Source organism: Berghia stephanieae, chromosome 3, assembly GCF_034508935.2.
Source record: "Berghia stephanieae isolate SIO BIC M18660-M18661 chromosome 3, UCSD_Bste_1.3, whole genome shotgun sequence".
Classification (NCBI taxonomy): domain Eukaryota; kingdom Metazoa; phylum Mollusca; class Gastropoda; order Nudibranchia; family Aeolidiidae; genus Berghia; species Berghia stephanieae.
Window position 1 is genome coordinate 50,498,483 of NC_088362.1, and position 26,289 is coordinate 50,524,771.

At 34.9% G+C, this 26,289-nt stretch overlaps 1 protein-coding gene across 2 annotated transcripts in view; it reads right to left on the minus strand.

The window, feature by feature from the left end:
• Positions 1-26,289, minus strand: part of LOC144967944 (uncharacterized) — an 88,905-nt gene that overhangs the window by 29,723 nt on the left and 32,893 nt on the right. For both annotated transcript variants that reach the window (XM_078905744.1, XM_078905743.1), the window contains exons 13-40: positions 26,099-26,284; positions 25,286-25,525; positions 24,744-24,986; positions 24,171-24,329; positions 23,447-23,654; positions 22,809-22,918; positions 22,054-22,222; positions 20,411-20,526; positions 19,557-19,785; positions 17,665-19,149; positions 16,878-16,972; positions 16,283-16,375; positions 15,100-15,185; positions 13,996-14,089; positions 13,271-13,515; positions 12,256-12,349; positions 11,497-11,670; positions 10,183-10,368; positions 9,483-9,659; positions 8,036-8,224; positions 6,690-6,770; positions 6,114-6,286; positions 5,311-5,490; positions 4,249-4,428; positions 3,331-3,507; positions 2,199-2,381; positions 1,421-1,505; positions 968-1,196 (exon numbers count right to left, since the gene is read on the minus strand). In XM_078905744.1, coding sequence (XP_078761870.1) covers positions 968-1,196; positions 1,421-1,505; positions 2,199-2,381; positions 3,331-3,507; positions 4,249-4,428; positions 5,311-5,490; positions 6,114-6,286; positions 6,690-6,770; positions 8,036-8,224; positions 9,483-9,659; positions 10,183-10,368; positions 11,497-11,670; positions 12,256-12,349; positions 13,271-13,515; positions 13,996-14,089; positions 15,100-15,185; positions 16,283-16,375; positions 16,878-16,972; positions 17,665-19,149; positions 19,557-19,785; positions 20,411-20,526; positions 22,054-22,222; positions 22,809-22,918; positions 23,447-23,654; positions 24,171-24,329; positions 24,744-24,986; positions 25,286-25,525; positions 26,099-26,284 — 5,866 coding nt within the window. The remainder of the gene's footprint in view (positions 1-967; positions 1,197-1,420; positions 1,506-2,198; positions 2,382-3,330; positions 3,508-4,248; positions 4,429-5,310; positions 5,491-6,113; positions 6,287-6,689; positions 6,771-8,035; positions 8,225-9,482; positions 9,660-10,182; positions 10,369-11,496; positions 11,671-12,255; positions 12,350-13,270; positions 13,516-13,995; positions 14,090-15,099; positions 15,186-16,282; positions 16,376-16,877; positions 16,973-17,664; positions 19,150-19,556; positions 19,786-20,410; positions 20,527-22,053; positions 22,223-22,808; positions 22,919-23,446; positions 23,655-24,170; positions 24,330-24,743; positions 24,987-25,285; positions 25,526-26,098; positions 26,285-26,289) is intronic.

The window sequence follows — 26,289 nt, forward strand, 5'->3', positions numbered from 1 at the left end:
ATTATTGTTTGTTTGTTTTCCAGAGTTAAAAAAAACATGTTAGCTATAGCTTCTATTCCAAACACAAACCCACCCAGTGCCTATTGTGAGGCTATGTGGTCTTGTGGTATGAGACTTGCTTCAGATCCAATGGTTGTGTTCGAGTCGCACTCTGAGCGCTGCATAGTCGAATCCTTGGAAAAGGCTCTTTACTCACATTCCCTCACCGTACTCAGGTGTATACGAGTACCTGGCCGTTAAGAGCGTTATCTCTGTTAGAAAAACATAATAATATCACCTTACAGGTGTCATGTCTCGACCTACAAGTTAAGTGTGCTGTTACCTGGGGAACCATTGTAAAGTAATTTGAGAACATTTAGTGGATATTGTGCTATATAAAAGCTTAAGTTATTTTGTTTTTTATTTTAAAGAAAGGGGATCAAAACAATTAGAGAAAAAAGATAAATCCATAAAATTTGGATATATCAAAGAAAAAAAAACAAGACAGAGAAGAAAAGATAGAAGTAGATCCAAGTAGCAATCCATTTGTGTGCTAAACTGAGGCCAATCAAACATGGGCATATAATCCATAGGGAAAAGGGCACACTCTAATGTTTTCCAACAAACACAAATAGTGTTATTTCCTGACAACAATCTAACAACTGTGCGCTATGTGGTCTAGTGGTATGACAATCGCTTTCAGATTGGAAAGTCCTGGGTTCGAGCCTCGCTCAGGGCATAGTTAAGTCCTTGGAGGCTCTTTGCTAACATTCTCTCACCATAGTCAGCTGTAAAATGAGTAACTTGCCGTTAACAGCATTGTATCTGTCCTAAAAAATGGTAATATCGCCTAACAGGCCTCATGTCCCGTCCTACATGTTAAATGTTGCTGTTGGCCAGGGACCACTTGTAAAGCGCTAAATAATTATTGCGCTATATAAAAGCTCAATAAAGCTCAACAACAATGTTTTTAAAAAAGCTTATATACTTGTCAGCATCTGTAATGACAGCTCCATTGTTGTAGATATGCCCTCTGTAGTCACAGTCCCCACACACGGGACAACACGCCTGTACTACTGGGTTGCTGCACAACACAGATGGACACAACACGCTTTCACAACGTACGTCTCCATCAATACAAGTGCACATCTGACATTTATCACTGGGGTCTGGCTTAGTCTGGCCATTCTTGATGATAACCTCATCGACCTTACAATCTGAAAAAGGTAGTGGTGGTTATGGTCATGACGATGGCAATGGTGATGATGATGATGATGATGATGATGATAATGATGGTGATGATATTGGTGATGATGACGATGATGATGATGATGATGATGATGAAGATGATGATGATGATGATGATGATGATGATCATGACAATGACGACGACGACGATGATGATGATGATGATGACGATAATAGAGATGCCACCTCATACCAGTACACTTCTGACAACAGCCATCAAACACAGGATTGGCACAAGACACCCTTGGACACATCCTGGCTTTACACCGAGTCGTACCCTGGTTGATTTATGTGCATGAAATAATAGGAAATTACACCAAAAAGAAAAAGTAAAAATTCAATATTTTGTAATGTTGATGATGTAGGTAGGCTTATTGTGCTTGTCAAGCAAAAAAAAAATAATTTAAAAAAAGAAAAAAAAAAGAAATAAAGAAAGAAAGAAAATTATCACCAGAACAACAATATAATGCTTAAACTAAAAGAGGCAAAAGAAAAAAATAATAATAAAAGCTGAGTATGTATGTTTATTCTTATAATCCTACTCGTACACTCAAAAACCCTGCCGTATTCTGTGCTCTTAGCACAATGATGTTTTGACCACATTAAAAAAACCCGAACATAACAACCTCTAAATTATGACCTTAAGAGCTCAATTTGTTGAGGGTAATCCAGATGTAGAAAATTTAAATGATTAATAAGTGGAACTATGATTCTTTTCAGTTTAAGAAATATAAGAAACCAAATTATATCTCCTGAATTAAAGCAAATTAGTTTAAATTAATTTCTAAAATCGAAACTTTATCTAATTCAACTTTCAATATCTTGATCATCTAGATGTTATACAAAATTGAGATTATGAATTTCAGATCTTTTAAGATATTTTCTCATAAAATTTTAAGTACAGTGAGGAAAAAAGACAAACAAAAAATAAAAAAAATCACAAAAAACTCTCTAATGGGCGATGCTCCCACCTGTCTACACAGACAATCCTCACACTTGTTCTGTGTGTTGACAAACGTTTCACCATCGTCATAGAAGAGTCCGTAGTGAGAGCACTGCTTAGGGCAAGATGGGCAGCATGAACCAGGCATGGGCATTGGATAAGCACAGGTTAGGACCTCACATTCTGTCCTTACACATGTCACTGTGCCAAACTAGTCATTGATAGTTGGAAGAAGTGGGGTGGGAGGTGGGGTGGAGAGAAGTAAAGAGTAACTGATCATCAAATTGTAAATAACCTTAACCAAATATACTGTTACCATTTCTTGTACAATTTCAAAATTTAAAAAAAAAATGGTATTTCTCAATTAACCTAAAGAAAATATCACATATCCCAATCTTGTCTGGTTACATTTTGTCTAAGTGTGTAATAAAAAAAGATGTTATCCCTTATCTGAGACATGTTGAAAATTTCCCACTTGGCAGGCTAATATTGTAGATCAACTACGTAATAATATGGTAAGGTGACACATTTTTATCATTGCCTTTACTTTCACTAGATTTAAAGAGATCCAGATACTTATTAGGTGCACAGACTGGTGATCAATAATATTATATACAACGGGATTGAACACACAGACTTGTCAACCTACTTTGACCATTCAAAAAAAAAAATTATGTTACATACTTTTTTAAAATTAAGCATATTTTCAATTTAAAACAAATCAGTAATGTTTAAGTAACAAACTTTTCATATTGTGTATCATGACTGACATGGTGCTATAAAATACTAGATACGTCACGCTGATAACATCAAAAACAATAATCAAGAGACCCTTCCTCATTATTTGGCTTTTTTAAATTCCATTTTTCCCCTGTTTTAAAATTTTGGACTTTAGCATGTAAGTGGGCATTTTTTATAAAAATTTCTGGTTTTCAATATTTTGGACTTCATTACATACACAAGTATCATAAACCAGTGTAACTTTGGACGCTGGGGTAACTGATCAGTCAACAATAAAGATGTCCTCAAATATATATAATGTTTTGTCACATGGATTTGACATCAGATTCATTGATTATTTTTCAATGAACTTAGAACATAATAGCAGGTCTGCATATAAGAATAAATCTAACTTGCCTCGCTAATCACCAAGTACAAACCTGACAAGAGCATTGCTGACACATGTCTCTTGGATGAACAAATAGCTGCTGGTTCCTGAATATTCTTCTTTCATAAAGACAGAAATTACACTTGGGGCAGCACTCATTGGGCAACCTAGCAGGGTGTTGGCAAGTCAGAGGTTGGCATGTCTGGATTTCACAATTCACTTTGCCATTCTGAATAAGATAAAGACAAGATTAGATAATCATACAAATGACTAATTAACACAGAGAAAAAAATAGCAATTATATATTTAAAAAGGTCAATAGATTAAAATATACCAATAAAACAAAGTCTCTGATGATTCATTAACTAAATTTATGAAAGCATTGAAATCATTTTTGGGCTTAAGAATGAGTGTTTTGATTGTTTATCATAACGAAATATTTTTAATGGGCTACCCGTTAAATGAGAGGCTCACGATAGCTGAGTTGAAAGTGCGCTCACTTCACACACAAAGGACTGAAGTCAAATCCTGGTACAAAAGGTGGCAAGCAATTATTATCCATTGCATGCTATAAAAACTGGATAAACTCCGGTTTCATGGGCTAGTAAAATGGTGATGATCTTAACTTTTCTTTTTCACAGCAGTAAGATATGTACATCCTAAAAAAAAAAACTACCTCAGACACAACATTTCTCCACCAACAGCATCTATTTTGTACTGTTGAGATTAAGTCTCAAGATTCGTTTGCCAAAACAGAACCACAGACTATAAATTTATTGATTTCTTATTTCAAAAGTTTAAAGAAATCCATTATTAATACACAATAAAATTATAAGGGAGAGGAAAAAGTTGGATTTTTTAAATTGTCAAACATATTTGACCATGAGATCATACACAAGTTTGAAGGTTTATCTGTTCCATTTTCTCTTTTTCTTTTTTATATTTCAACAACAACAACAAAAATAATTACTTGACAGGTACAGGTAGAACAGTCAACACCCGGTCGGTTAAATGTCTGACCCTCCAGGTAATCGACTCCATCTAGGGTACAAATGCCGTCACAGGATGGACAGCATCTGCCTGGTTTGACAATAGGAGACTGGCATTCCACGGTGGGACAGGCTACACTCTCACAGATCACTGAACCTTTCTGATAGAGAAGGTGGTGGATGGAAGATTGTGTAAATATTCACATAATCATACATATCATTATGGTGAGCATAAGAGTGGGAGAAATGGATAGGTAGATAAATGGAGGATCATATGGAGACAATTATAAAATATATATTGATGCAATTTATTACATTTAAGAAAAGAATTATTTTCTGTGGATAACTTCTGATTTCCTGGCAACAGCAAGTAACATTCCACTATGTCTTGCTCACTCATTGAAGATTAGAAGAAATTTGATTCATATGCTTGACAATATCTATTTCTGCAAAATGACCTTTTTCCAAGCATCATTTGTTTAATTTAGTTTCCTCTTCATTTACTTTTTAATGTCTGTGAACATTGTCATGTTTCCCCCGAACTAAATCACGTTTTGTACCATGTTATCTCCTCGTCGGATAATATAAAAGTAAAATGTGAAAATCGGGTAATGTTTTATTGCTTACTTTTAAAGTTACTTAACTTCTCAAGTAAAATCTTGAGTTTTATATCTTGTCCAATATACTAATACTACTACTATAACTACTACTACCACTACCACCACCACCACCACTACTACTACTACTACTACTACTGCTACTACTACTACTACTACTACTACTACTACTACTACTACTACTACTACTACTACTACTACTACTACTACTACTACTACTACTACTAATAATAATAATAATAATAATAATAATAATAATAATAATAGGAGGAAGAAGAAGAAGAAGGATATAATAATAATAATAATAAAAATATAATAATAAATAATAATAATAATAATAATAATAATAATAATAATAATAACAACAACAATTATAATACTACTAATAATAATGATAATAATAATAGTAATAATTGAATTTGATACCTGGCAGACACAGATTTCACAAGGATTCGACCCTGTCAATCTTTGTCCATCAAATAGCGTCCGTCTCTGATAAGCACAAATGTCACAGACTGGACAACACTGGTCCTTACGTTTGCCTGGATGTGTACACGGTACACGGGGACACGTGGACTCTATTGTTACACACTCAACTTTGCCGCTCTGTGGGCAAAAGAAATCTCATTTAACTCAATCACCAAGCAAAACAGTAAATTGTTTCATTTTATCTTTTTTTATTTTTTTTTTTTTTTACTCAACTTGGAAGTCATATTTATAGGGGTGGGGTAATGACAAAGAACAAAAATTAAAGACTTATTAACTCTTTATTTGTTTCTTTTTATGCTTTTCCCCTTAAAGTATAAATATAAAGAAGAACAATAACGAGTGCATACCACTATAAACAGAAGGTAAATATAAAAATAAAACAAAATGGATAAAATAATAAAAAAACACCCAAAAACCCTCATTTATCTGTTAAAAAGGAAGAAGAAATTTTTAAAAATATATATCATCTAATCCACTTCTTTTTTATCTCGTCATATGAAGAAAATGATGTAAATAAAGGGAGAATGGAAAATAAAAGGTAAAGAAAGAAAAAAAAAGCATGAGGCAAGGCAGATATACTTTATGCAGGTTTTTGTTGAGAAGTGATAACTTGACAAACCTTATAGAATTAAATTAACCATAAATTATGACAAACAAAAAACCCCAGAAAAATATAGTGGGACAATCTAACAATTAAATTTGCTCTTTTGCCCTTCGGTTATGATGACAGACACACCTACCAAACAAGTACATTGTTGACAAGCATCAAAACGAGAGCGAAAACTTTCCCCATTCCCGTATTCTTGGCCATAGTAAAAACAACTATCGCACACAGGACAACATTGACCTTTGACCTTGACAGGATTCAAACACTTGACTTCTGGACACACTGGCTCTGTACAAAAGATATCTCCTGAAACATAAAAATAAAATTAGGTGCAATCTATATTAAGTAATTGAATTCAAAAATGAATATATCATATTAGTAATTACATTTTTGCATCTGAATAAATAAAACGTTTTGTAGTTCAATCCATTATTGCCTACTTCTAAATATAAACAACAAAAATTTGGAGGGTACTTCATCTTTTAAATCTTTGCTCAAAATCAAACCCTTTAAGATGGATTGAGTTTCTATCCCTTAAACTTGATCCTATTATCTATTTGGTCAATTTGGTCAGAACTGCAGATCTTACTATTTTCAACGAGACAGCAATTACAAGACCCAGGATTCAATATTGTTATGGCTTTCTAAGGGAAAATGATAATGAAGCCATTTCAGAGTAAAATAAAACACATTTTCTTTTGACATTTACCACCATTGCATGTACAGTTAGAGCACTTGTCCTTTGATACTAAGGCCCCGTGTTCAAATGTCTGACCCCTGTAGACACAGTCTGAAAATAGGAAAGTAAATAAGTAAAATTACTATACTGTAAAACGCTTTTGAATGATAAGAAGCATGGAAGTCAAGTTGTTAAGTGTTAAAATAACAAATTTATATTTCGCATAAAACATTCAGAACACATATAAATAAACATGCGATGCATTTCAGATATCTACTTTGGGTTCTTCTTCCTTAACTAAACTGACTAACTCAGGGTACCACTGTCAATATGCATATAGAAAAGAAAATAACAAGTACTCTCCTCGTAGTAATGTTATACATATTTAACAGTTTCAATATTGCTCAAAAACTCGATGCCAATAGGCAGGTTGTTCCATAAGCAGAAAGTATTTGGAAAAATCAATAAAGATGACTGTTGACGTTGGATGGAGGAACATTAATAATTTGATTAACCTCTTCATTTGGTATTGTCTACTGGTATCTGTATAAGGCTATTTAATCTTTTGTATAGATACGCTAGTTAAGCCCTGGTACGTACTTCATGATGTGGTAATCATCTTAATTGTTTTAGGTGTGAATCTATTTTAGCACCAAGGAACAAATAGTCACTTACATCAAATCTTAATGCATTCTTCTGTACTTTTTCCATTTTTTTTTCCATTTTGGTTTTTATATCATAGATCTGGAACTGAACAACCATAGACCATTATTGGTTTGACTCGCATTTTCTTACATTTCTGTTTAATTGACTTTAGGAGCTTGATGTATTAATTTGAGAAATCCTAAGACGGAATTTGCCTTTCTAACAAATACAACATAGAATTTATCATAAAAATGAATAACCATCTTTAAATGTTTGAATCAAAGTCAAATTGCCTTAATCTATATGAAAGTTAAAATGCAATTTTTAATTTCCCTCAAGATATCTACTGGTAAATATAAATGTTATGGATTTATTCCATTCACTCATACTGCTACTTTTATTTAAAACCAATCACCTGAAGACATTCTAAAGTAAAGCATCAATTGCTCTCAGTTTTCTATTCCTTCTAAGAAATTTTGTGTGAAAAAGATGTGTGTTAACCTATTTAAATGATATGTATACCAGCTTAACACTTAACTGTTTTACTATCAAATCATTCCAAAATGCATAAAGAACCATAACGAATATATGCGCTGTTGAAATTGTACAAATTCTATTTTGTACAATTTTATGATTATTATTATTATCGTCATCATCATCATCATCATCGTCGTCATCATCTTCATTATCAGTTTGACTAGGGCCAATCAAATATAACACGATGAACCTACCAGCACAAACAGGACAACAAATCCCTGGCTTGAGTTGTGTCCTGCCACATTCAAGACGTGGACACTCTCTCTCTGTCATAACCCTTTGACATGTCACACTACCAGCCCGACAAACACACTGACGACACACATCTCCATGAATTGTCAGTGTCTCTCCTTGACCAATCACACGACCTTCGTAGAGACAATCTGAAGAAAAAGAAAACAAAGAAAAACAAATAAAGATTGAATTGTTTCCTCTCATGTGAATATTATAAAAAGGAATGGGGTCTAAATAAATATAGAGATAATGGAAGAAAAGTAAAAATATGAACTCCGTTGCCAGAAAACTTTTATCTAAATTGTCCTTTTCATGTTTTGTACCAATGTGATAACTACTTTAGCACTTTCATTTCAAATAATTGACAAATCTAGCAATATTTCTAGTCTTTTTTATTTCCAACAAATCTAATGTCCAGGTCATTTGATCAAGACAATGTCTGAGAGCTTATCGAGATTGAGGAGAAAGTCCAAACTCGTATTTGCATGGTCTACTTAATGTGTAAAATATTGTCAAAAGCCTTTCCCATTCATTACACAAATATTATACTACAATTTTTATAAGCGTTTCCGTGGATAAGTCATTCTTAATGCATCATTTATTCCCCTGGCAGAGCAGCTAATTTCTATGTCATATTATAGTACAAGTTTATTGCTTGTCATCCTTTATATCCAAGCACTTTTAAACAAACGGTCAATGCCTTAAGCCAGGTATTTCTACTGGAGTCAAAAGTGACTATGTAAGCAACCCCCCCCCCAAACAAAAAAAAAAAACATCCCCAAAAAACAAACTTTAATTATAATAAATAACATAAAACACCATTTTGGGTTTAAAGTTTAATATAGCAAATGATTTGACTGATTAATGAGGCCATAAATATATTATTTCAATTTACCAATATCATTGATGACTGTTTGGTGTCTAAAATGGCATTAACATGCTAACACTACAAAAAGGAATAATCAACCATTTCATGATACAGACACTGGAAAAACATTCGTTGCCATGAGCCTTTTGATGTCTTCTTAGAAATGTTAAATGTCTTATATTGAAAATGCCAATATCCCAAACAATTTGGAAATAAAAATGAAAACCAATGCAGCTGCAAGCAGATAAAAGCACTAATTTTTGAAGCAAAATTTTCTTGCAATTGTCAATGGTTTTTATAAATATCAGTACTTATTCTTTTATTTACTTAACACTGAAATTAGAAACAATCTACTTTGAAGTATGTCAAAGTGGAATTTTGTCATTCACTGGAAAATTGGCGTCCATAAAAATCATCTATCTAGATATTAATCTAAAAATAATCTATTAGATTATACCCAAAAATATCACTATCAACTACGTTTGATAAAGTCTAGTCCTGTGTAAAAAAAAATGTGGAAACAGTGATTAACCACTGACCTTGACATTGAGAACAGCATTCCCCTCGCTTGACAATACCATGTGTGCACCGAGTGAGACAATCTGTTTTAGGTCTGCATCTGATGGAACCGCTACGACATTGGCAAATGTCACATGGGGAATTATGGGATGGCCACGTCTCTCCCTCGTTGAATTCTATACCTTGGTCTTCACATTCTATTGTGTCAAAAAGAAATAAAGTCTTAAGTTTATCTGTCAAATTTTGGTGTAAAAGGAGTTCAATTGGTTAATTTAAACAATTAAACTATATCGTGTAATATCGTGTTTGGTCAGAGCCACATGATAATTCATTGCAGTTTTATGCCAGCCAGAGAAATAATCAATTCACCCTACATTATAACACATTATAAGTAGTTAACATTGCACAATCATTTGTGTTTTGGTAATATTTTACTATAGTTTAACCAACCAGATTTCTAAAGCATTTGACTAGACTGTGTATTATCAAGTTAAAATGTGTGTATAACATTATGTCATCCTAAGTTGGGGTTTCAATCTAAAAGATTTTTATTTTCTATTTTCTCTTCGAAAGATATTCAACTAAGAAACAAAACTTCATTTGTATAATAAGAGAAAGAAATCATATTGGACATTTTAAAAATCCAATAATCCTCAATGCAACTGAGATATTTATAATATGGATGAAGGAGGAACAACCACCTTTAAAAACCTATCTTACTTGGACAAGAGGAGGGGCAGCATTCCCCAGGCTTTCTAATTGGATTCCGACATGGCAAATTTTCTGGAAGACATCGAATGTTTTGACATCTCACAATAGAGTTGGAGCATGAACAATTCATGCAGGGACTATATGAAGGGCTGAAGTTACTCCCGTCGATGTAACGCTGGCCCTCATATTCACAATCTGGGAATTGAAGGGGTATGAATGAAATGATGCAAGAGACGATGATAAACTCTTACAAGCTGAAGATTGAAAGAAAAAAAAACAATATAAAAGATGAACCTTTCTGGTATGGAGCCTTGTCAGAAAAACAAATTGAAATAAATTATAAAGCGAAAAAAAAATCTCAGCAAATTACTTAATATTCTGCTATTATTTTAACCAAACCAGACTTTAGCAGCATTCTTCTATTTTTTGATAAACACTATGAGATTAAATTGTCAAATATGAAAACGAACAAAGGATGTTTTGTTTTTTTCATCTCCTAAAATGGAAACCAAAACTCAGTAACAATACCCACATTAAACAAGGATTTTGTTGGAATGACCAAAGTACTAATAAATGAATCTAAAATCAAAAATATGAAATTATGGTTAACTTAATTTGTTTTATTCAGGAGTAAAAAATTTGTTGTTTTTTAACTGGAAAAAAAAAAAACATTTTGTATTTCACATCCTTTAAATTTCATATTAATTTTCAGCCTTTATATCAGGCATAACATCAGATTGAAGTGGCGGTATATTATGTACATTGTATAAATTGTGAGAATTACAATTACAATCAATAAAAAGTATTAAGATTAAAAATGTTGTATTTTAATCAGTTTGGGCACTTAAACATAACCTAGTAGAGTAAAATGCACCAATAAGCGCTCATAAACTAACGAAAGAAAGTTATTTTCAAATTGAAATGTCTTGAAACATTTTCATTTTTAAACATCTTTACTCAGCTCTTGATTATCAAAATTATCATCACCATTATTGCTGTTATTCAAGAAGTTTATGCAAAGTTTCAGGAATTCTGATTTTCAAACTATCTACTGTTTTCATTTTGTGGGAGTGGCAGAACAAAGTAACACCTAACAGGCGACTTGTACTATGTCGAGAAAAGGAAATGTGGGTCCGTATGGTCTGGTGGGGAAATATTTGAAAATTGTAAAATGCAGGTGGAAATCCGGAAATGCACTATATATATAAATATGCATATTTATTCATGTTTATCTATTTTCTTTCTTTTTTTTTTCTTTTTTTGTTTTTGCGTGTTTGTGATTGAATTTTACAGCTTGTCATCCTTAAAAACTCAGACACTTACCAAGACCACAGACAGGGCAACATTCTCCCTGAACCCTGATAGGATTGGAACATTCAGCCTTGCCACATATTACAGTGTTACACTCTACACTGCCATCTTGACATAGACATTGATCACATGGTCGCGGAGAAAAAGACTCCCCATTCCGTCGTAATACACCTTCGTATAGACATTCTAAATAAGGGAATAAAAAAATATGATACATGAAAACAATAAATGGGGAAATACATTAAAAAAAGGGATACACTATTTTGCAGATCTTTAATTTCAGGATATCTATCGATTCTCAGGAACCGCTATAGTTTAAGTATGTCTTTTTTTGTTCTATAGTTATATTATAAAGATGGAGTGTGTTTACTCTTCATTCTATCACCTATATGACTGCAGCAAATGCATGTTTGTCTAATTGATTTCTAATGGAGCCCATTGTAATTCATACGATAGAATTTATCCATGACTAAAATATGTCTACCCTTGTCACAAATAATTGAAACTCTAACATACTGATACTTTTTAACAGATCAAGTGAAGTGTTTAAATGAAATGAATCTGGAGTAAAGTCAAATTTGTCACAAGTAGCAAACCTGAATGTCTACTTGTGGGAAAAAAATGGAAGTAAATTCTCCACCCTACAATAGATACACACACACACGCACACACACACACACACACAAAGACACACACACACACACACACACACTCCAATTCCTTGTGGATTTTAATTTTAAAAAGTATAAGCACAATCAAATGAATTCTTACCAGAGCATTGTGCACAGCATTCTCCTCTGGGAATTGATGGGTGGTTACACATAGGCCTTTCACAAACAATATTGGAACACCTTACTTGGCCTCCCTGTAATAAAAAAATAATACACTCAAAATGCTCAATGGTGGAAGGACCTTTTAAATAGACCATTATATTAGTACAGTCAAAGCCACTTAATTGGAGCAGCACCATTACGCAGTAATAATTCCAATTAAGCTGTGTTCCAAAATTGACAGATTCCATTCATGACTTTAAAACTGGAACCTTCTATCAGGGCTGTATACTTCTATTGTGGTAACTATAACACAGCGCTTCCTTTCAGTTGCATGTCTTTAAAAAATTTCATCCATTTTTTCATAATATCCAATATTGTATAAAGACAGATGTAAATGAAATGAGCGATCTTATCATGTGACCACACATTCATACGGAGCTACCATTACATTCATACCCCTATACCATAGTTAGCAACACATTAAATATTTCAACCAACATGACAAAAGCAATCAATTAATGGCATCATTTTGTGCGCTCTTAATAATCATTTATTGCCCCTAAATCAATCAAATTTGTGAGGTCTGGCAAAGGTCTAGCAAATTAATAAAAAGAAATAGGTTGTAGATCACTAAATGGTACTGTAAAATGTAACCGATAGGATATCTTAAAAGTTTTAAAAACACCAGATAATGCTATTTTATTAAAAGGTCAATTAGAAAAAAGTCGAAAAAGGTTTGCTGAAACTCTGAAATAGTTCCAATTAACTGGCATCCATTATGATTAACCAGTTGGAACTACGTAGAAATAGCAAAATCAACATAGACTTTCTCTATGTTCTGTACCTTGCTATTTGGTGACAACACTGTGTGACATCTAATGCATTTTACATTAAACAAGGGGCATTTCTGTATAGAATTGTTTTCTTTCATGGATATAAACATGGGTTAATAAAATTTGAATACCATTAACCAGAATATGTTTTTGACTTTGACAACACACAATAAATCAAACCTGACAAACACACTCTTGGCAGGGGTCAGGTCTCCAACGATCACCGTGACCTCTCTCACCACAATCCAAACAAATGTCACAGCATTGGTCAGTTGGTTTGACCCTTGACTTGCAATCTCCAAGGTCAGAACACTCCACAAAAGAACACACGACATTGCCATTGTCACATTGGCAACGAGAGCATGGGTCCTCCTTTAACAGAAAGTCACTACCAGACAGAATCACCTGACCTTGGTAGTCACAGCCTGGGATAAGAGAAGAAAAGACAAAATATTATCTTGAGCAAAAACTTAACAAATATTTTTAACCTGGGAATTTTGGGATTAGAAATAATGAATTTAACTCATTCAAAATAGGATTTCATTGACAAAGTAAATCATTTCAACACATAATCATTGTAATTTTATGTCTGGAAATATGAAAATTCAAAGCAAATTTCAGTTTATGTTGCGGAGTTGTTAGCTGATCTGTATAAAAAACCTCCTCCTCCTCCTCTTCCTCAACCCCTCCTCCTCCTCTTCCCCTTCATTGCCGTTTTCTCCTTCTTCACCATCTCCTGAATAAGGTTGAGGTGACTTGCTTAAGACAACAAATCACCAGCAGTTCTGTGTCAAATCCTGTACTGCAGGTTACTAAGGGAAAACCATATCACTGTACCATGCAACCTTGTTACATGCTTCATTTTTAAGGGCCAATAACAAGAACAAGACAAGTCCTAGCCTTACCGTCACAGGAAGGACAACATTGATCCTCAAGCTGCACAGGATATTGACATTCAAGGGTAGGACACAGCACAGGTTGACAAAGAATTTCCCCAGTCTAAAAGATATAAAGTAATTGATTGATACCATTTCATTTCTGAAACCAAAAGTAGTCCTTCGGAGCCGGACTTAATATTAGTTTCTATAGCGTGATATGGACTATAGCAATTGCTTACTTCCCTTTTGACAGGATGCTAGTCTATTGCAAAGTGTACAGTGGGGGTTAGAAAATAATCAGAAAATAATCTAGACTTCATTGTTATCTCTGTCCCTTAGCATATGAAGCAAGTGCTCTGCCAACTGAGCTATATTGACTCCCAAAAACTGAAGATACGTACTTGGGTAAAAACTCTTTTTGACATCTAAACATTTAAATAGTAGAAAGCAAAACCAGAAATGCTGATAATAGCTATAATAATGATGCACATCGTTCTGATTAATCTAGTTACTTAAACACTTTAAAAACAAATCAGATCATCTTAATGGGAAAAAATAAGTTTGATTTCCCAGGATGTTCACAACAATATCTGAAGTAAAAAAAAAAGAAAGATAAGATTTGATTTTATGTAGCATAGTATCCACTAAATGAGCTCAGGGGACTTAACAAGGGATCCCAAGGGAAAAGCAAAACTTAATGCATGACAACACATGAAGCCCGTGAGTAGTCCTTCAGAGCCATAAGGTCCATAAGGCCGGAATCTATCCTCGTTTCTATAGCATGACATGTACAATAGCAGTTACTTGCCACCCTTTTGATAGGACCTTAGTCTATTACAATGTACTTTCCACCAGATCGAGCAGACCCAGCTACATGTAGGGCCATATTACAATTATTTTTTTTTGACAAAGACAACAATGTATCGGCCAGGTACTCAATGTACATCTGAGTATGGTGAGTGAATAAGAGTAAAAAGACGTTTTCAAAGGACTTTGCACTTTTAACTTTGCACTCCCCAGAGTGGGACTCGAATCTAGGACCTTCAGGTCACAAACCAAGTGTCATACTACTAAACCACAAAGTAGCTGCATTCCAGCAAAATCTGATCAAGGCCACCAATCGTATCTCACCTGACAAAAACACGTCCTACAGCCATTGCCAGGTGGCGTCCATGCATCTCCTTCCCTCCTTGTCTGACCAAATTCATCCAGGCAGCCTGGGTGGGTGAATGCAAAAAAAAAAAAAAAGGGGGGGGGGGGGTGGCAGGAGTCAGAAGAAAGACTTGTATTTAAGGTCTCTAAACATGAAAATGAACTTTTATACAGCACTTTTCCAGTTTCACCATGCTCACTTTGCTTCACAATTCTATGATTATTACTCCAATAGGCCATATAACTAAGTTTTCATTTATGCAATGCAAGTTGTGTAGGATAGTCTCATTTGTTCTATCATTTTAATGATTTCCGTTACAGCCTGAAGCCAAATACTCATTCATACCTGAGTCAATTGAGTTAATAATCGTAAAGTACCTTTCGCAATGATACAATGTCATAGATATAGATTATGAGAGCGTTGTTCCACATCCAGTAACTGGTCTTGCTCAATACCAATTGACCTTTAAAGGATAAGTCACAATAAGAGTTGTTTTATTTGAGACAGCTTTGGGCTGTACAAAGAGAGAGAGAGAGAGAGAGAGAGAGAGAGAGAGAGAGAGAGAGAGAGAGAGAGAGAGAGAGAGAGAGAGGAAGGGGAGGGAGGGAAGAGAGAAAGGGGAGAGGGGAGAGAGAGAGAGAGAGAGAGAGAGAGAGAGAGAGAGAGAGAGAGAGAGAGAGAGAGAGAGAGAGAGAGAGAGAGAGAGAGAGAGAGAGAGAGAGAGAGAGAGAGAGAGAGAGAGAGAGAGAGAGAGAGAGAGAGAGAGAGAGAGAGAGAGAGAGAGAGAGAGAGAGAGAGAGAGAGAGAGAGAGAGAGAGAGAGAGAGAGAGAGAGGAAGAGAGAGAGAGAGAGAGAGAGAGAGAGAGAGAGAGGGGAGAGAGAGAGAGAGAGAGAGAGAGAGAGAGGAGAGAGAGAGAGAGAGAGAGAGAGAGAGAGAGAGAGAGAGAGAGAGAGAGAGAGAGAGAGAGAGAGAGAGAGAGAGAGAGAGAGAGAGAGAGAGAGAGAGAGAGAGAGAGAGAGAGAGAGAGAGAGAGAGAGAGAGAGAGAGAGAGAGAGAGAGAGAGAGAGAGAGAGAGCATTTTTATTTCATTTAAGATATAAAAACTGTTAATTTTTTTGTGAAAGTTGCTTTCCAGCAATTTATTGTAATAGAAAAGGTACCTGAACACTCTAAAAGCTTTCCAGTAAGTCCATCATACCATTCTCTCTGACAGACACCACATGACTTGACACGGCACAAGGCACCCGGGTGGTCTGAGGTTGGAGAGCAAAACAATAAAAAAAAAAAAATTAAAAATAAACTTAAATAGGTGTGTTGTGTGTCTTCAAAATTACTTATGAGATATGATGCATTGGGAGCAAAGTGGTTAAGGCATTGCACTAGGAACTGGAAGGTCATGGCTTCGAGTCCCGCTTCAAGCACTTTTTTTTTTTTGCCTTGGGCTAGATTATTAACCCCCAGTTTGCTTACTTTGGATATCAAGGGTGATTCTTGTTGACATCAGATATTTGTTTGTTCATGATGATTCGTGGAAGGGCATAATTTATCTATTTATTTATTTATTTTTGTTGAAAATATATTTATATGTTTTTTTTCAAATGTATATATCTGTATATATAAATTCGTCTGAACACATAATAATGACAATATCACTCAGATCACTAGCTTTGGAGGTATCATTTTATTAAAATACATGAAACTTAAAACTAAATTAATCCCTAGAATAACAAGCCAGTGGACTATGTAAATCTGTACCTGGGCAGACTTTGTTGTAACACAAATCATCAGGACAAATCATCTCGTTGTCTCCCATGTGACAGTTAGTGTAAATCTCTGTTACAAAACAGAGCCTAGAAAAAAATGGGAAACAAAACAGTGTGCTATTTTTTTATGGTTTGATAAACATGAGAAAGATGGAAGAGAGAGAGAGGAAAAGAGAGGAGAGACACACACACACACACACACAGAGAGAGAGAGAGAGAGAGAGAGAGAGAGAGAGAGAGAGAGAGATGGAGATAGAGAGAGGGCAATCAAATGGAGGAGAACAACACAGAAAGACAGACAAAGAAAAAGATATAAAAAGGGGAGAGAAATAGAAAAGATATATTAAATAAAATCATAGTAGAGTTTAAAATTTATGCTGCAGGTCTACAAAATGTTAACAACCTGGGATAATCTTACTTCAGAGTTTATTGAACAATTCACTTTGTCCATGCAAAGGCGAGTAATTTCCCTGCACCAAGTTAATGGAGGGCGTAAAAAGTATTAATAAAGTTGTGTAAATTTGCAAACTAAATTTGTTGGTGTCACTTCTTAAACATTCTATATCATTTTAAACAGGGCATTCAGATAAAGATATTTATATACATTGGATAGAGGAATGAATGAGCTTTCAAATGATGTAAATCAATTGATAATGAGTTGTTTTATCCTCAAAAGATTGTGAATTTACTTTTGCACATGGCTATATAATATTAAATACAATCTCAAGTACCAAATGACTCAAAATGATAAATTTTGAAAATTGTTATCCAAATCTTACCTTTCATCCGGTGCTAGAGGAATCCAAATGAGGTCTGTGGTAATACTGGTCTCTTTAGGCAGGTAAAGTCTGTCAATATGGTGGTTCTTTTCATGGTAACGATACAAATCACGTATCTCAGATCGTTGTCTATATCGATTCAGCCAATTTTGCCTGATCATATGACCAGCTAAGGGTTGGAGAGGAGAACAAATTCTTTTCACTTTACTCAATGTTGTGACATTCAAGTCTGGTAAGGAATCTGTCACGTGACTTTGCACCAAAATATGAAGAGGGCCGTGGAAATATTGGTTACAATTCCTGTTGTCATATCCCTTGGAGTTAAATCCAAAAATATCAAAACCATTTCGATTATAACCTTCTTGATCATATCCATACTTGTTATAGCCAAATGGATCAAAAATGTTCAAGCTTGATATGTTGATATTGTCTAATGTGGTTCCATCAATGTTGTATCCGTAAGGAGTGAATCCCTGGCGGTTGAATCCATATCGATTGTATCCTGATCTGTCAAACCCTTCTATATCCATGTCATCCAGGTTGAAAGTGTCTATGTAGAATCCATATCTATCCATACCCATCATATCATAACCAGACCTTGAAAATCCATCTCTGTCAAATCCATGGATGTTGTATATTCCCCTCTCATCAGGATTTCCAGAAGCATCCACTCCATCAACAGTATATCCATCCTTATCGAATCCCTCTCTATTATATCCATGTCTGTCATACCCCTGTGAATTATATCCATTGTAAAACAAACGTTGTGAGACATTACAAGCAGTGCCTTGTGTTAAAGGTAAGTAATCCACACACACCTGGTGTGTAGAATCAAACACATCATCAGAAGTCGTTTTAAAGGGACTCAATCTGGCATAACGGTCCTGTAGGGAGAAAGCAAGGAGTCCTTGTGGGTGTCTTTGTTGCCATTCTGTCCATAGCTTGTCTATGTAAGCCATGACAGAATAGTAGATGGGGTCATATGGTGAAAGGTCAGATGCCATGTGACCTCCAACAAACTGCTGGTACATGTGAGAAAACATTTCTAGATGAAGTCTGAATCGGTCATAGGAAGGTTCTCGAAGAGCAAGCTCAATGTTGACAGCAGATGGAAGAGTCATGGAGGAATTGAGGTTACGCTTGAGACAGGGAGATAGGTAGGGTGGGTGGTGGTGTTTGAAGGGATGATATCGTACACAGCCTTCTCGATCAGCAGATCCATCCCCTCCCATTATGTGAGCTGCCCAGATAAGAGTGTTTTGCGGTTTTCCTGCATCAACTGTCCAGTCATAGTAAGGGATAGCAAGGCTACAATCAATGTCCTGAATGAATTGTTCTACATATCGCAGAAATTGTCGATTCCAAGGTAAGAACATGGGACCACCCACAGCTAGTGGTTTGTGTGAGGCGTAAAGGTCAGCAAATTTATACCACTGGGATGGGTGGCCTGTCTGTGTGAGGAGCTGTCTGACTGCTTTCTGGTACCTGATGGAATGAACAAATAGAGCATAGAGATTATTCATATATCAAACTGACAATTTAGGGAACAGGCATTGGTGTACGATAGAGATCTTATCTAATAATAATAATAATAATAATAATAATAATAATAATAATAATAATAATAATAATAATAATAATAATAATAATAATAATAATAACAATAATAATAATAATATTTTTTAAAAATAAATTTAAAAAAAAAAAAAAAAAAAATAATAATAATAATAATAATAGTAATAATAATAATAATAATAATAATAATAATAATAATAATAATAATAATAATAATAATAATAATAATAATAATAATAATAATAATAATAATGAGGAGGAGGAGGAAGAAGAGGAGGAGGGGGAGGCAGCGGAAGAGAAGAAGAAGAGATTATTACCTTTTCATCTCATCCCTGGTCATATCTCTGATCTCCTTCCTTTTCACCACATGATCACATGAACACACAGATACACTTTTCTCTGAACACACACAGGACTGGCAACCAAGGGTGAATTTTTCATACACATCATACGTCTTGCTGCCATGACGACATCCACAATCATCCCCACACCCTGATTCCTGGCATGTCTTGCCTGGTGAAAACTTAACCACCTCCAGACCTTCACCTTGAACAAATACATTAACCAAAATCAGTATATATAAATTATAAAAACAAAAACCATGAAATAATAGTGCTCGGCTTTTTTTTTATAAAAGGAGCTATTTATAAAATATTTCAAGTATAATTATGATCAACTTTTGATCATAATTATACTTGAAATATTATATATATATTGCTAATTTTTGCATTGAAAGTAGGAAGGCTGGTATCTTATCTGCCATCGTGTACAAGAGAGCTTGATGATACCAGCACAAAATAACCGAATTAGTCGAAGTCCTTACAACGCCCACTTGTAGGCAAGTGCCTCGCTAGTCAGAGCCTAGAAAACGTTAATAAAATCCAATTTTTTTTTCACTTGCTCTGCTTAGGCTTAAGACTAGCAACTCAGTTACTCGACTAATAAAGAACTAAATCTAGTCCACTTATATGAAATTGGGCCCAGGGCTAGAGCACAACCAAGTTATATAATTCAAAAGGATGAGGAAAGATAGCAGAGTGCAAGGATAAGGAAAGAAAGCAAAGTGCAAAAGGAAAAAATATATCAAGGTAGCAAGAGTGACCTCCCACCTCTAAGATATCTTTGGGAAGACAAGAATAATCAAAATATAATCATAAATAGACTAACTCACGTGAATTTTGTTGACACTTGGCTAGAGTCGTGATCTCACACGAATGTTTGTAAGCTCCTGCCACTCCAAACACATCGTAACCTTGACGGTCATTGCCATGGCATGACAAACCAGCCCTGAATAAAGAGGAGTAAGATATTCTTTCTGATTATAAGGCATCAATCATTTGTAACTTTCCTCCATATTCAATACTCTTTAACCTTTTTAGTGCATGAATGCTCTAATTTAAGTGCAGTTTTTATTAATCGAAAAATTCAACCCACGGTAACATTTGATGTGCTAATTCATTTTGAGTCAATAGCAGCCTTTCAGGGCCTCCAAATATACAGATTGTCTGACAAGACAAGATTCTGGACCCCACCTACTTAAATAGAATCAGAGGAATGGGGAGGAGCATTCTACTGTTTTTGGTTCGCAGTTTTTGTGAGTCCCTACAGGGGGTCAAATCTTTCAATTCAGAGGTTTGTATCACTGTCCTGGACCACAAAGACTCCACTATTGTATATAAATTAAATTAATTACAATCGTATGAGTAACAGTATGCTATTTGAAATCAGAAATATAGGGTATGGAGAAGTGCCAGATGAAAACAGAGAATAAAAATATTGGGTGTCAGAGAGCCAAATGCAGGATTCAATTGAGAATACACCCTCCACCCGGATGTGTGTGTGTGTGTGTGTGTGTGTGTGTGTGTGTGTGTGTGAGAGAGAGAGACAGAGAGAGTTAGATAGAGTGAGAGAGAGAGAGAGAAAGAGAGAGAGAGAGAGAGAGAGAGAGAGAGAGAGAGAGAGAGAGAGAGAGAGAGAGAGGGGGGGAGAGGTCTGAATGCTATTTGTGATCAAATTCATTAATGTGGAAAAGGAAAATGGTATTTGAAATAATTTATTGACAATGAAAAGAATTGTATATGAGGAGATGTTTGGGTGTGCATTTAATGTGATGCTGATCAAACCTATAAACCTCACATATTAAACTGATCAGTTATGGTGTTAGAAGTATGTTCATCGAGATGTTGGTCATTTTGAAAACACTAAGCTGCATGATTAATGCCTGAGGTACATTGAAAATTAAGCAATATAGATTGCCATTTAAACGTAAACTATATATTACAATGTCATAATAAAGATTTTCTCTACAAAAGAGGATAGAGAAGAGATTCATCACTTCAATCAAAACTATTTTATCAATGGCTAGTTATTTTATGGTTAGCAGGGAATAACAAAAAATAACAAGTTACGACAAAAGGAGATACATACTGCTGTCTCCTGATATTTAGACAAAGCTTGTCTTTTAAAGAAAGTAATACATGCATTGAAATAAATCTACTATACTTAAATATCATGAGTATAGGTAACTATCATCACTGTGTGATCATCAAAAATCTGAAAGTTCCAGATCAACTCTAAAATGACATCTTACCATTTTATCTAAAACAACATCAACAGAAAGAAAATCTGGCCACATTGAAGAGACATCACAGTTACTGCTCTATCAGTGAAAATGCTTAGGTCTGGATTTAAGACCAGATATATTAAGTGAGAGCTTTTGATTTGCTTTCAAAGGCGTGACCCAGAGATCTCTTGGACACCATGATGCTCAAGTTAGAGACAAATTATTTTTTTAAATCTAAAAACCAAGCTAACCTGTTGAAACCTTCCTCATCATAGCCCTCATCGTTGTAGTCAATTATTCCATCATATTCGCCATTCCTGCTGTAACCAGTTAAATTAAACCCATCACTGTCATAGCCATCAACCCCATAGCCAGCACGATTCAATCTGTCCCCTGACCCCAATCCATCACTGTCAAAACCTGCAATATAAAATCATACACAAAGATTAAAAGATGCATTCATAAACCAAAGTTTGGTAAAACTACAAGTTAAATTCAATTTTCAGTTACATTTTTCCTTAAACAACATTCCTGCATTCCACCACAAGATGGTTTTGTTGTTTTAATTGTTGATAAAAAAAAAAGGTTAAAAACCTAAATATTAATTGTCTTGTTACTCATTTCTATCTAATCCTTAAAATTATTATCCTTTTATTTGTAGAATAAAACAGTTGATTATCCAATTCAAAGCTGTAGTTATATACACTTCTTTTTATTTATCAATTAATTATATGACTGACCCAGTAAACTGAGCATTATTATAAATGCAGATAAACAACTGACGATGAAAACCATGGATCCCCTTTATATAAAAAAACTCTTGTTTCTCCTGAAATAGAATTTCCCCTATCAAATTCGTCACTCCTAGAGCCTAAGGATTACTATAGAATAAGACTGAGTGTATGATGTCAATAAGAACCATCCATGTTGTCCAAGGGAGAGACAGAAAGAGAAAGAGAGAGGCAAGAGACAACCAGAGCGATAGAGATGCTAAGTTGTAATTGACCTTGCCAATCAAATCCCTCTGCGTCAAAGCGTTGACTTCCAAAGGCAAAACTGTTCTCCATCATTCTTTTCTCTCCAAACCTGTTAAAACCCTCTGGATTGAATCCATATCTGGGGTGGATGATAAATCACAACATGATGAGAATAGGGAGATGACACAAAATAAAAGTATTGAGGTAGACTCTGACGATAGGCAGGGGGGGGGGAGGGGGAAGGCAGCTGTCTGAAGAAATTTTCATGTTCACTACCTATAAAAAGATGGCAAAGTCTAAGTAAAAATGTTTATATATGCTTTGGGAGTGCCCCGCTAAAGTGACACTATAAATGTGTTTCAATAATTGAAGAGAAACCATAACATTGATATAGGATAAAGCATATGAGGCTTTTGAGAGTTGTAAACTTATAAATAAAAAAAAAGAAGTAGAAAAAAAAGATAATTTCGTCATTCTTATTGTTTTCATTTTAAATCTAAAGTTAAGCATACAGATATTACAACAGATTGAAATTGCAAAAATGTTTCATTGAGTGTCTCAAGAAATTGAGAGATCTGTTGCTTGTATGAAGTGACATAGAGTTCAAGATGGTAAAGCAAGAAAATAAGTCATTATGAGAAAATAACAATAAATATTCATTTTCTACTTGTCATATCCCTGATTGTCCAATCCAACGTCCTGGTTCCGGAACAGTGGTTCTCTCCAACAGCAAGATCCTTTGATACAGGCATCCTGGCAATCAACAATGGAATCAAACTGATTAGCATTACCCTCACAGCCAAGATACAAAAACCGTTCACAACGACCAGATTTGACATTGTAGTACCACCTCTCTTGTCTCTTTTCACAAGATCCTGAAAATATTGAAAGTTATAGAATTATAAGCAAATTTTCTTTAAAATACGTATATATTCATTTATAAACTAGATTGCATTCTGCTAAAATACTTTACAGCACTTCAATTATTCCCCAAGACGACAACGTGGAGACACATTTTAATTTCATACAATATAAGTAACTTGTCAGGTACTCCTTTACCGTTTTTACACTTATAAACTGCCCTATTCAAAGACACATAACTCAGGTCGGTAATGTGCATCAGTGCTTTCGCTCAAAGGTCAACACATAGTTTTGAAAAAAAAAATGTCATCCATACATACAGTCATCAATCACATTCAGCATTGCTTGACTTTGCTAAAATAAAAAATAAGAGACCTAAATTCAGCTAATGACGTCAAATATTTTATCAAAATAAAATAAAGGATCAGGCATTCTAACTTCATCCCAGGTGTTCCAAGTTGTGGTCCAGTTCTATAATTTGAATTCTATGGACAGGGACTAAATATACAAGACAATAATACTGGTCTTACCTCTTGCCAAGGGCAGTTGACAACGATCAAGGACTGGGTGTTGACATAAATGGCCATCAAAGCCTGGAGGACATTTACATGTAACCTTGCTTGGCTCATTCACCCAGATTGACCTTTGACAAGTGCCACCATTGAGGCATGGGTTGGGGTCACAATGATCTGGGGATAGCAGAATAAAACACTAGACTAAAAGTCTTTTTCTCTCTCAAAGACTGGACAAGTTTATGACAAAACTTAGTAAAGGCGGATTTTTGGTAAAGTACTTAATAGTAAATCTATAAAGGGAAGAACAGACTGCAAACTGAAATTTGAGAACAAGTCTAATTAATTCCGACATTGCAGGATAGCATATAGGTACATAAATAATTTTCTTTTTAAAAAATCAAAAAGGTTTTGCAGCAATGAAGGGGGAAAAAGCAACTAATTTAATTACTAATCAAATGTTATTTCAAAGAAGCACCCTTAGATGAAATAAGTTCAGCAAGATAGAGGGTAGGGGGAGATTATTTCAGCTATATTTGGCCTATGTAATATCATCCAAGAATAATTAATTATGTTTTTTCTAAAAATAACCTCTGCTGGTCCTACAGTCGACCTCTTTGCCACGATAAAACCACCGGGCTGTACAAGTCCCACAGAAGTCAATCCTACAGTATGCCTCAGGAAACGCCTCACACTTCTGGCCACGGCAAGGGTTGGACTGGCATTGTGCTGGAGGTTGATCACATAAACAGGACGTCAGGTATGGGCTTGTATCAAAACAAAATCTGCTGGAGGGACCACTCTGCATGTCTGGGAGGATGGTCTCTACAAAGCCTGGAGAAAAAAGTACTGGTTTTACCAAATTTGTTAAAATTTTTAAAAGGTAGACTTCTTCCTTACGAAAAGGATCATAACTAGGGTCTACATGAAACAATTCAGGAGACAGAAAAAGCCACATTGAAAAGGAAAACATATTTAAGGGTTAGAGGGACAGAAAAAAACATACAAGAAGCCTTACCAATCTCCTTCTAGTGATAATGTGAATATTCATGTTATGGAACAAAACATAACAGTTTATATATAAAGTATATCTGACATATGAAAGAATAATTTTGGAGTAAGATAAGTATTACCAGTGACATCTTTGACAGCAGAGACCCAATTGAGATGCAGCCAATGACTGGGAAGAGGAGATAACTGGGGACAGGTTCTGGTCAAATCCATAAGGAATGTTTTAGGTTGCCTGGACAGTGTGGAGTGAATGCGATAAGACTGGATCGGTGAGAATGGTCCATTGAAATAAAACATACAACGGTCAGTGTCCAAGCCTGTTTTATAGAAGCCATACTGGTCAAGACCTTGTCTGGTCAATCCTGGGAATGAAGAAGAGATGTGAAAAACATGGAGGGAATTGAATGATGAATGAAGCAGGAGTGATAATCACAGAAATGATTGCCTTAAGATTGGATCACTTTAACTGACACCATACCAGTGCTTATCAAATCCTTATACTGTCTTCCTTAACCCTTGTCCAATAGAGTTGGATATATCTGGAAATAACCCCAAATCGCGTTTTAACAAAATTTAAAAGAGTATAACGTTTACATAGCTGTAGTTTAACTGAATAACTGTGATCTAAACAAATTATAACAAATGCTTGTTGCCTTTTGAACTAACTCTAGTCTATCGCAAACTACTGTCTGCTTGCCATTTGACTCATTCACTGTTGAGTAGACAAATAGGATCATAATAAGTTCTGATTTAAATAAGAATCAAACCAGGCATGGTAGTGTATGACTCAAGTGCTCTAACTGCTTTTTTTGTTTAAAAGAAGAAAATCATTTTCTTCAAGAGTATGAAATTTGAGTCCAGGTCTTACTTTAGTAAACTCTTAGATGTTCCCCTCATCTCCACCCCCAAAAGTCCTGAGTTATGTGCATACGTACCTTCTCTATTGAGGCACTGTATATCAAAACCTTCTGAGTTGAATCTGCCAGTGGTATCCACATTTCCATTTATATCCACGCCATGTTTGTCATATCCATATCGATCAAATCCTTTGGAATTGAATCCATAACGATCAAATCCTCCAAAATCAAAACCTTTTTCATCATAGCCATCTTTATTATAGCCTGGT